Source organism: Scyliorhinus torazame, chromosome 3 (genome assembly GCF_047496885.1).
Source record: "Scyliorhinus torazame isolate Kashiwa2021f chromosome 3, sScyTor2.1, whole genome shotgun sequence".
In the NCBI taxonomy this organism is placed as follows: Eukaryota; Metazoa; Chordata; class Chondrichthyes; order Carcharhiniformes; family Scyliorhinidae; genus Scyliorhinus; species Scyliorhinus torazame.
In genome coordinates, this window is record NC_092709.1 from 154,318,388 (window position 1) to 154,330,651 (window position 12,264).

Sequence of the window (12,264 nt, forward strand, 5' to 3'; positions counted from 1 at the left end):
GACCCCCTCCGGGGAGAGAATACCAGAGGTGATCGTCTCCCGAGACGCAGAAAAGGCCTTCGACAAGGTCGAATGGAAATACCTCATAGAGGTACTGGAGCGCTTCGGGCTTGGAACAGGGTTACCTCCTGGGTAAAACTCCTATATAACGCTCCCATGGCGAGCGTACGGACCAACAACACCGACTCCTGATACTTCCAGCTGCACAGGCCACCAGACAAGGATGCCCACTGTCCCCGCTGCTGTTCGCTCTAGCGATCAAGCCACTAGCAATTGCGCTCAGAGCAGCAAAAAGCTGGAGGGGGATCCGAAGGGGAGGCAGAGAGCACAGAGTCTCACTCTATGTAGATGACCTGCTCCTCTACATCTCGGACCCACAAAGCAGCATGGACGGAATCATCACGCTCCTGAAAGAGTTTGGCGCCTTCTCGGGCTACAAACGCAACATGAGCAAAAGCGAGATCTTCCCGGTACACCCACAAGTAAGGGGGGGCAGCACTAACGGGACTGCCGTTTAAACAAGCCCAACAAAAATTACGCTACCTGGGGATCCAAATAGCCCATGACTGGAAAGGGATCCACAAATGGAACCTCACCAGTCTGACGGAGGAAGTAAAAAAGGACCTGCAAAGATGGAACACACTCCCACTGTCCCTCGCGGGGAGAGTCCAGGCGATCAAACTGAACGTACTGCCCAGTACCTCTTCCGACTAAGATCTATCCCGATCTACATCCCCAAGGCCTTTTTCAAAGCACTGGACAAACTAATCATGGCATTCGTATGGGGAGGGGGGAAAATGCTAAAATCTCAAAGAAGGTCCTACAAACAAAAAATCCAGCCCTCCCAAACCTACAATTCTACCACTGGGTGGCGACAGCTGAGAGAATAAGGGGATGGATCAAGGAGCTAGAAGCCGAGTGGGTGCACGAGGAAGAGGCCTCGTGCAAGGGGACCTCCCTCCGGACTCACCATGGTGGCACTCTCACCCCCACCCGAAAAACACTCCAGCAGCCCGGTGGTGATAGTCAATCCTGGAACCAACTACGGCAGCAATTTGGCCTGATCAACATGTCAGACAAAGCTCCCATCTGCAACAACCATAGGTTCACACCAGCACTGACTGACGCCACCTTCAAAAGGTGGGGACAGGACAAAGGGACACTGACAGTCAGGGACCTATACATGGATGGCAGGATCACAACACTGGACAAACTGACAAAGAAATTCCAGCTAGCCAGGGGGAATGAGCTAAGGTACCTTCAACTCAAAAACTTCCTATGAAAGTAGACAAGGACATACCCACAACCGCCACAACTACATTACTGGAAGAATTACTGGACACAAGCATCCTAGATAAAGGGAACTGTAGCAACATCTATGACCGACTGGTAGAAAGGGCCTACACCGTACTGGACGCAACAAGAAAGAAATGGAAGGAAGACCTGGGGATTGAAATAGGGTGGGGACTCTGGAGCGAAGCACTGCATAGAGTCAACTCCACCTCCACGTGCGTAAGGCTCAGCCTGACGCAGCTAAAAGTGGTACATAGAGCCCACTTAACAAGAACCCGTATGAGTAGGTTCTTCCCGGAGGAGGAGGCCCGATCAACCACGCCCACATGTTCTGGTCTTGCCCCAGACTTGCGGGGTACTGGACAGCCTTCTTCGAGGCAATGTTCAAAGTGGTGGGGATGAGGATGGAGCCATGCCCGAAAGTGGTGGTCTTCGGGGTTTCGGACCAGCCAGATCTATTCCTGGGGAGGAGGGCGGACACCCTTGCCTTTGCCTCCCTGATCGCTCGTCGTAGAATCCTGTTCGGCTGGCGGTCAGCAGCACCACCCAAAGCTGCAGACTGGCTGTCCGACATCTCGGAATCTCTCCAAATGGAGAAAATCTAATTTGCCATCCGAGGGTCGGACGACAGCTTCCACAGAACATGGGAGCCATTCACCCAATTGTTCCGGGACCTGTTTGTGGCCAACAAACAAGCAGAAGAATAGCCAGGTAGCCAAGAATCATGGGAAAGTAGCCAAGGGATGAGAGGGAGGGATAGACCAGGGGGGAACAGCTAAACCTAAGAGAAAAGAAAGGCAAACCACAGTAGAAGGGGAGGGGGGGGGAAGGGGAGGGGGGGAGGGGGAAAAAGGGGGAGGGAGAGGGAACAATAGAGGGGGACCAGCGAGGTGGGGGGAGGCAGGGGAATGATAGCCGGAAGGAGGGCGCAGGAAACAATAACAAACTTGGCAAATACAGTAACAGAGAGCAAGGAAAATACAGGCGAAAGACGGGACGAACGGCTGAAGCAGAGGTGAACGCGAGACGACAACGGCAGCGAAATCTGTCTGGGAGAAGCAAGTAAGAACATCAACACCACATCCATTCGCGTATTGCCCTCTGTAATTGTTTCTCCGGCACCCAAATGTATATCCACCCCCCCTCCCACCACAACCAGATGCCTACTTATGTGTTAAAAATAATATTGCCAATTGTACAGAGTTGCTGTTGTTGAGCTAGTGCATAATACCTTACCAGTTATTTTATTTATTTTTTGTCATTTTTGTGTGCTCTTCTCTTCTATATATATATATATATATAGTTTATTCTGTGTACATAACGGTAAGTATGCTTTGTTCAAAAACCCAATAAAAAATATTTATTAAAAAAAAGTGGTAGTTCCTCTCTTGTGTAGCTAGAATTGTTTGTTCCTTGAATGTGAAAGCATATCCTTATTGCTCACCCGAACAAATAAATAAAATCCTTTTTCATTTTGCAGTAATACCTGGATTGCTATTTAGAAACGTGCGAGATTACAGGGATAAGGCAGGAGAGTGGGATTAAGTAGAATGCTCTTTCAGAGGTTCAGTACAGACTCGGGGTGGCGAATGGCCGCCACTTGCACTGTAAAAATTATGTGACTTATTCCTGTTAATAGGTTTGCTCCTTCTTGGACTCATGCTGTTGAGTCATACAGAGAGAACATTAGCAAAGGACGATGCCAAAACTGTTTGGAAGGGAAAAGGATCAACAGCCAAACTGAAAGAAATAATGATTGGCAGATGCTTCAACTACCTTGGAACCATAAATCCCAACGCAGGGTAGGTCAATTTATAATTCTTCATTGGCATAAACATTATAACACATCATAATTTTCAATTTCTTGCAAAAAATACTTGAGCCCACTTTCATTTAGTACAACAATTTACCAACCTTAACCAGTAAAAATATATGCAGGAAGTTAACTTGTTTGTAAATAGCAGTCTACAAAACACTATTTGACAAATACAACATGCCTCCAGTTGCCAGACAACTAGAAAAATACAGGTAGAATGTCTTTGGCACTCTTTCAATATGATATCTGTCTATTTTCACGTAAGACTCTGAAACATCAGAATGGTGGCAATCCAAAATACAACTTGTGCAATTTCTTTTTTAAGTGAGGTGTTTTATTTTTATTTCTATTCCTCGTTCACTCATGATTCTTGTTAAGTATTTGCCTGTTGCCACAATAAAATAAAATACAATAATATTTTTTTAAAAGGTTGGTTCACAAAATTGATGCTCCTGAAATAGGAGGGTCAGTCAGCGTGGATTTAAAAAATTGGCTCAAGGACAGTGTTATAACCCCAGCAGAGGTTGCGGTGGGCTTTCCTTTCACAGGAGCAGCCCCTGGATGCAGGTCGGGGAAGGAGACCATCTGCAGAGTGGGGGTATTTGACTGTATCTAGTGCTTTTGTGCTTGTCTAAACTACCATTTATGCGTGGTCGCTTACCTCGGATCTAGTGGAACTATTGTCGACAACGGTTGCTACGTGCCCAGTCTACCTCATCTAGGTCTCGTCAGGTCCCCTGGAAGCGATCACCATGCCCCACATCAGGAAGTTAGAGCTATTCAATGCAGGTATGGATGACTGGGGACAGGATAACAAGAGGATGCAGCACTTCTTCTGCACTAACACGATTATTGGTGACGACCACCAAACTGTCACCTTGCTCACAGCTTGTGGTGGTCCACATATAGCATTACAAACTGAATATGGGCAAGAGTGAGGTTTTTGTGATCCAGGCAAGGGGACAGGATAGGAGACTGAGGGAGATGCCGTTCAAAGTGGTGGGAGGAGCTTTAGGTACCTGGGGATTCAAGTGGCAAGTGACTGGGATCAGCTTCATAAACTAAATTTGGGCAGGTTGATTGAGCAAATGAAAGGGGACATCCGTAGGTGGGACGTGCTCCTGCTGTCATTGGCGGGGAAGGTACAGACTGTGAAAGTGACAGTCGTCCTGCGATTGCTGTTCGTGTTTCAGTGTCTCCCAATCTTCATCCCCAATGCATTTTTTAGGAAGATGAATGCAGCCGGGAAAGCCCCGAGGGTGAAGAAGGTCTTTCTTGAGCAGGGGCGCGTGAAGGGGGGCTTGGCCTTTCCGAACTTAATTAATTACTACTGGGCGGCTAACATATCGATGGTTAGGAAATGGGTAGTGGGGGAGGGGTCCACGTGGGAGCAAGTGTAGGCGGCATCTTGCAAGGGCACGAGTCTGGAGGCTCTGTTAACGGCGCCTCTCCCATTCTCGCTGGCTCGGTACTTCACAAGCCCAATGGTAGTGGCAGCCCTGAGAATGTGGGGGCAATGGAGACAACACATGAGGCTGGAGGGGGTGTCGGTGTGGACACCGATCTGTGATAATCACCGGTTTGCTCCGGGGGCACTGGACGGGGTCTTCAGAAGGTGGCAGCGGGCAGGAATTGAGAGATTTGGGGATCTCTTAATTGAGGAGGGGTTCCTGAGCCTGGAGGAGCTAGAGGAGGAGTTTGAGTTGCCGGGTGGGAATGGGTTCCGGTACCTGCAGGTACGGGATTTTGTTCGGAGGCAGGTCCCGAGCTTTCCTCGCCTCCCACTAGGGGACCACAGGACAAGGTGATGTCTAAAACGGGAGTTGAAGAGGGGAGGATCTCAGAAATATACAAGGACCTGATGGAGTGGGAAGGGGTCCCAATTGGGGAGGTGAAGAGGAAGTGGAAGGAAGAGTTGGGAGGAGAGTTGGAAGTTGGGTTATCGGGGAAGGCCCTGAGGAGAGTCAATGCATCCTTGTTGCGTGCCAGGCTTGGCCTGAACCAGTTCAAGGTGGTCCACAGAGCTCATATGACTGTGGCTCGGATGGGTAGATTTTTTGAGGAGGTGGAGGACAGGTGTGGGCGGTGTGGGGAAGTCCTGCGAACCATGTTCATATGTTTTGGGCGTGTCCGAGGCTGAGCGGATTTTGGCAGGGATTTTCTCAGGATATCGGGCAGAATTCTCCCCAAACTGCGCGATGTCCGCCCGCCCGGCGCCAATCAGACGGGCATCGCGCCGCCCCAAAGGAGCGGAATGCTCCGCATCTTTGGGGGCCGAGCCCCAACATTGAGGGGCTAGGCTGGCACCGGAGGGATTTCCGCCCCGCCAACTGGCGGAAATGGCCTTTGTTGCCCCGCCAGCTGGCGCGGAAATGACATGTCGGGGCGGCGCATGCGCGGGAGCGTCAGCGGCCGCTGACAGTTTCCCGCGCATGCGCAGTGGAGAGAGTCTCTTCCGCCTCCGCCATGGTGGAAACCGTTGCGGAGGCGGAAGGGAAAAAGTGCCCCCACGGCACAGGCCCGCCCGCGGATCGGTGGGGCCCCGATCGCGGGCCAGGCCCACCGGTGGGGGCCACCCCCCGGGGTCAGATCGCCCTGCGCCCCAGGACCCCGGAGCCCGCCCGCGCCGCCTTGTCCCGCCGGTAAATAGGTACTTTAATTTACGCGGCGGGACAGGCAATTTATCGGCGGGACTTCGGCCCATCCGGCCGGAGGAATCGCGGGGGGGAGGGCTCGCCAACCGGCGTGGCCCAATTCCCGCCCCCCGCCGAATATCTGGTACCGGAGACTTCAGCAACCAGCGGGGGTGGGATTCACGGCAGCCCCCCGGCGATTCTCCAACCCGGCGGGGAGTCGGAGAATGTTGTCCCATCATGTCAGAGGTCCTGGAAGAGAGGGTGACTCCGAGTCCAGAGGTGGCAATATTTGGAGTGTCAGAAGATCCCGGAGCCCGGTGGGGGGGGAAGAGAGGTCGATGTTTTGGCCTTTGCCTGGTGGCCCGGAGATGGATTTCGCTGGGATGGAGGGACTTAGAGCCTCCAATGTTGGGGGTTTGGGTCAGTGACATGGCAGGGTTTCTTCGGCTAGAGAAAATTAAGTTAGTTTTTTAGGGGTTCAGAACAGGGATTCGCTCGAGGTGGCAGCCGTTCATCGACTTCTTCAAGGAAAATTGACCGTCAGCAGGAGGAGTGGTGGGGGGGGGGGGGGGGGGGGGGGGGGGGGGGGCGGAGGCATGGAAGTGACGATTAAAGGCAGGGAATCTAATGTATGGGTAGTTAGGGTTTAGGGTTGGGTGTGTTATTGTGGGGTTTTTGCGTGTGTTGGATCTCTCTATTGTTTAAAATGTTAAAGTTATAAATGCCACAATAAAATATTTTCTAAAAAAAAAGCCTAACCCACCCGGACCCTCGGGACACCCATTTGTTTGCCTTCCTGGTAGCCTTGGTGGAGGAGCATTTCGACCCAAAGCCACCGCTGATAGTGGTGCGTTGTTTCCAGTTCCAGGCCCAAGGCGAAGGTATCAGTGAATTTCCGGCCCACCCTCAGGAAACTAGCTGAGACCTGTGAGTTCGGCCCAACCATGGGCAAAGCACTATGTGGCTGGTTAGTATGCGGGATCCGCGATGCAGACACCCAAACAAAAACTACTAACCAAAGCTTATTTAGACCTCCAGAGAGCCATGGAAACTGCAATATCCAGGGAAAGCACTGAGCAGGGAGTCCAAGAACTTCAGAGAATGGTGGTGCTCAGTTTAAGGCATCAAAACAGGCCTTGCTCACAATCCACTAGGACCGAGGAACCCATTGCCCAGCATTGGGACACCAACAGGTAAGTGGCGAGATGTCGGAATAGGCCCTGTAACACCGCCGAATCTTTTCCGCTGACCAGGAGGGCCGTGAGTATGATTACTGGCCTGCAGCGGTTAGAGCGAGGACACAGGGATTTGGGACACAGAAGACCCCACAAGGAACCGCCCACTCACCGCTCCCCCCGGCGTAATCGGCCAGCCCTTGATTGGGGGCACGACCAACGTCCCCGTTGAATACATATGCCAGTCAGCCAATTTACCACTGAATGATGTACAAGGGAGCGGCCCGAGCCAGTTGGGGTGCGACTGGCTCCAACACCTTCACTTAGAGTGACATAGGATTTGCCATATGCACCCACATGGACCTGAAGGCTTATTGGCCAGATTTCTGACCATATTCCAGGAATGTTTGGGAACCATCAGGGGGGCGAGGCCCGAATAAGCGTGGACCTCTTGGCCCTGCCACATCATTTCTGTGCCTGTCCCATTTGATACACCATGGGCTGGATTCTGTTTTGGCGCCGAAATCGGGAGCGGTGCCGGTTTTTAAATTCTCCGCCCCCGAAAATCGACATACTCGTGGAGTACACCACCTCAGGCCATTGCCTGAGGCCCTCCCCGCAATGCTCCATTTCCGACCAGCTGAATTCCCGATGGCATGGGACTCTCATAGTCCAGCCGTTCGGGAACCTTGCGTGGCGGCTGTGGACTCAGTCCGGGGCCGTCAGGGTCGGGGGAGGCCCCGATCGGCAGGCAGGGGGAGCTTCATTCGGGGCTGGGGGCAATGTGGGCGGGCCGTCCGGGACGCGTGTCCGGCCGATGCGGGGCACTACTTTGCCGGTCCAGATCCGCGGGCTGAGCCCGCCATGGAGCACGGCAAGGCCACTGACCCGAAAGTGCTGGAGGCCATATCGACAGCGAGAGCTGCGAGCTCAACGACGGCTCCCTGCTAGCCTCCAGCAAAACAGTGAGCCTGTGGCCTTTTGACGCCAGTTTTCTAGATGTAAAAGACCACGGTTTTCACGCCGGCGTGAGGACTTAGTCCCAAAAACGGAGAATCCAGCCCCATGTGCCCAAACTTAGCTGCAGAGTTGGAGTGCATGGAAAACCTGGAGATCATAAGACCAGAGCACTTTTCCGACTGGGCAACGTCAGTCATACTGGTAATGAAGCCCGACAGGCCGGTGCGTCTCTGCGGGGATAATAAACTGACAGTAAACCGGATATTATGGGCGGGATTCTCCGCAATCGGCGCGATGTCCACCGACCGGTGCCAAAAACGGCGTGAATCAGTCCAGCATCGCGCCGCCCCAAAGGTGCGGAATCCTCCGCATCTTGAGGGGCCGAGCCCTAACCTTGAGGGGCTAGGCCTGCGCTGGACTGATTTCCTCCCCGCCAGCTGGCGGGAAAGGCCTTTGGTGCCCCGCCAGCTGGTGCGAAACTGACTTTGCCGTGCGGCGCATGCACGGGAGCGTCAGTGGCCGCTCACGGCATCCCCGCGCATGCGCAGTGGAGGGGGTCTCTTCCGCCTCCGCCATAGTGGAGACCATGGTGAAGGCGGAAGGAAAAGAGTGCCCCCACGGCACAGGCCCGCCCGGGGATCGGTGGGCCCCGATCGCGGGCCAGGCCACCATGGGGGAACCCCCCGGGGCCAGATCGCCCCGCGACCCCCAGGACCCCGGAGCCCGCCTGCTTCGCCTTGTCCCGCCGGTAAGAGAGGTGGTTTGATTCTCGCTGGCGGGACAGGCATTCCAGCAGCAGGACTTCGGCCCATCGCGGGCTGGAGAATCGCCGGGGGGGGGGGGGCTCGCCAATCGGCGCGGCGCGATTCCCACCCCCGACGAATATCCGGTGCCGGAGAATTCGGCAACTGGCGGGGGCGGGATTCACGCCAGCCCCCGGCGATTCTCCGACCCAGCGGGGGGGGGGGTCGGAGAATCCCGCCCCATATTTATACCATTATCCAGACTCCAGGATCGAGGATCTGTCATAATAATAATCTCTATTAGTGTTACAAGTCGGCTTACATTAACACTGCAATGAAGTTACTGTGAAAAGCCCCTAGTCGCCACATTCCGGCGCATGTTCAGGTACACAAGGGAGAATTCAGAATGTCCAATTCACCTAACAGCAAGTCTTTTGCCACTTTGTGGAAGAAAACCGGAGCACCCGGAGGAAACCCACGCAGACACAGGGAGAACGTGCATACTGTGCACAGACAGTGACCCAAGCCGGGAATCGAACCTGGCACCCTGGCGTGATGAAGCAACAGTGCTAACCACTAGCCTGCCGTGCCACCCATCTGTATGCCAAGCTCAGCAGTGGACGTACATTCACTAAGGTAGATATGAGCCATGTGTATCTCCAGCTGGTCCTGACCCTGAGTCAGCCCCATATCCTGCTAACTTTCGGGGTCACCTCAGTCTCCTCCGCCTTGGCGGTGGTCACGCAAGCGCCGTTCTCCAGTCCGGTTCATACTCTCCAGACTGACATAGAACACGGCAGGGCCTTGACCTTCCCTGACCTGCAGGGAACACAGAATTCAGGTTTTGGGCAAGAGATTCGGGAGATGCGAGGGAGAACATTTTTGCAAAGTGACTGGTAATGATCTGGGTCGCACTGCCTATGAGGGTGGCGGAAGCAGAAACAATCAATGATTTCAAAAGGAAATTGAATGGATACTTAAGCGAAATAAACGTCCAGGGCTATGGGGTTAGAGTGGGAGAATGAGACTGGCTGGATTGACCTGCAGAGAACCAGCATAGACTTGATGGGCCGTAAAGCCTCCCGCTATGCTATAATAACACACTGATGCGAATTACACTTATCTGCAGCATGGCTGAAGCATTTCTATTTGACAACATGCAGAGAGGGTTAGAGGGTCTTCGGAATCAGAATCAGCAACACAGTTTGTGGTAGATTTTAAGTATAGATCACTGACTGGTGGAGGTTGCATCCAACCACCGGATGATCCTGGCAGGAAGTCAATCCATTTTGAGGGACAATATGAATCACAGAATAATACAGCGCAGAAGAGGCCCTTTGGCCGATCGAGTCTGCACTGACACATGAAGAACACCTAACCTGCCAATCTAATCTCATTTACCAGCACTTGGCCCATAGCTTTGAATGTTATTACAAGTGCTCATCCAGGTACTTTTTAAAGGATGTGAGGCAACCCGCCTCTACCACCCCCCCCCCCCCCCCCCCCCCCCCCCAGGCAGTGCGTTCCAGATCGTCAACACCCTCTGGGTAAAAAGTTTTTTCCTCAAATTTCGCCTTAAACTTCCTGCCCCTCACCTTGAACTTATGTCTCCTCATGACTGACCCTTCAACCAAGGGGAACAGCTGCTCCCTATCCACCCTGTCCATGCCCCTCATAATCTTGTACATCTCGATCAGGTCACCTCCTCAGCCTTCTCTGCGCCAGTGAAAACAACCCAAGCCTATCCAACCTTTCTTCGTAACTTAAATGTTCCATCCCAGGCAGCATCCTGGTGAATTGCCTCTCCACCCATTCCAGTGCAATTACATCCTTCCTATAATGTGGTGACCAGAATTTCACACAGTACTCCAGCTGTGGCCTCACCAAAATTCTATACAACTCCAACATGACCTCCCTGCTTTTGTAATCTATGCCACAATTGACAAAGGCAAGTGTCCCATATGCATTTTTTACCACCCTATTAACCTGCAGTGCCTTCAGAGATCTACAGAGAAACACTCCAAGGTCCTTTGTTCGTCGGACCTTCCTAGTGTCAGGCCATTCATATGCAGCAAGCTCTACACCTCAAAACAACCAACACAATATTAACCAGCCCAAAGGTCAACCTGGCCTGGACAAAGGTCAGTGACTCGGGTGAAAGAGCTTGGGGGGAGGGGAAGGAGAGCACTGGGAGGGAGCAGCCCACCTTACCTGGGTGGAGTCTAGAGACGTTCTCACTTATCTTGAAGAGACTCTCCTGTTTCACAAGTTTATTGGATGCTTTTAGCATGTGTCCAGCAAGGTCAAATATGATGGAAGTTTGGGAACAGGGTGGGAAATCTACCATCTCCATTGTAACCCATCTATTAAAATTGCTCTGCCTGTGTGCTAATCTTTCGTGACTAGGAAAACCTTGCATTGTCAGCTTTGCTTGATTGTTTGACACGTTGAAGGTACTCAACCTTTGTTTAGTTGTGGAAATTTTTACACGTGAGAGAGACAAGAATTCAAAACCAGAGCAGCAAATTAAAAAATGGCCTCAAATTTAGACATGGGGAACTGAAGTTTCTTCCATTAATCTGTCTCTAACCCGGTGGGGTATCAGAGAGGAAATTGGACAATGAGGCTTTCTGCCACCTCCTCAACCTGATGTTGATTTATTCCCTCCTGTCCTGGTTTTGTCTGCTCTCAGCTGCCCCTTACCCACATGTTACATGCAAACATCAGCAGGGAAGTGGGGTCCAGGTTCTCAGCCCATTTCCCTCACATCGATGGTTCGTTCCAACAATCCCCTAAACTGCCTAGAGGAAGGTGATGGCAAGCCCAGCCTAATGGCATTAAGCCTCAATTTTTGTTATGAGATGGAAATGTATCCTCTGCCTTCAATCCAGTTCTCGGATATTTACCCTTAACAGGCATCAGTCTCTGCCAAGGCCTATAAAATCTCGAACTTTTCTTGATCCACGGCCCTATTCTGCCCCTTCTCTTACCACCTCTTGTGCTGCGTTGGGGGATTCACACTGCAGCAGTGGCAGGATTTTCCAGCTTTGCAGTGGGAAATCCCATCTTACCACTATTACACCTGTCAGAAGGCCATCTGTTCAGCATGATTTTGTTGATACAGTTGCCAGATGATCTTATTCTGAATATTTGGCTGAGCTCCAAGAACGTCTAATCCACCCAGATCTCAGCAAGCAATGTTTATACAGCTTCAGGGAGAAGGAAAGTGTTGTTTGATTCACTTCTCTTGTAATAACTTGCTGATTCTTTGAAGAGTTTTATTTTACTGCCAGTGCATTTATTTACATAGGATTAAGCTCTGTCTGAATTGGATAAATGCTTCCAACATTGCACTAACACTTTTTTAAGGGGTTGTAAATGGAGTCATTTTTTCAAAGGATATTTTCTAAGCTGCTATTTATTACAGTGTCAAAGATTTTTACGGCAGAAGGAGGCCATCTGGCCCATTTTGTTCGCACCAGCTCTCCAAATGAGCAACTCACCTCGTGTCAAACCCCTGCCTGTTCCCCGTAACCCTGCACATCTTCCTTTTCAGAGTCAGTTTTGTGATTATTGCAGAGACCTGACAGACTTGACAATGGAGCAATGGCTCTGTATGCAGTAGACACTGGGAGATTGGT

General features: G+C 51.8%; 1 protein-coding gene across 1 annotated transcript in view; it reads left to right on the top strand.

The window, feature by feature from the left end:
- The window catches only part of LOC140408762 (ADP-ribosyl cyclase/cyclic ADP-ribose hydrolase 2-like), a 66,016-nt gene that overhangs the window by 11,364 nt on the left and 42,388 nt on the right, over positions 1–12,264 (top strand). The window contains exon 2 of the mRNA XM_072496408.1: positions 2,933–3,095. Coding sequence (XP_072352509.1) covers positions 2,933–3,095 — 163 coding nt within the window. The remainder of the gene's footprint in view (positions 1–2,932; positions 3,096–12,264) is intronic.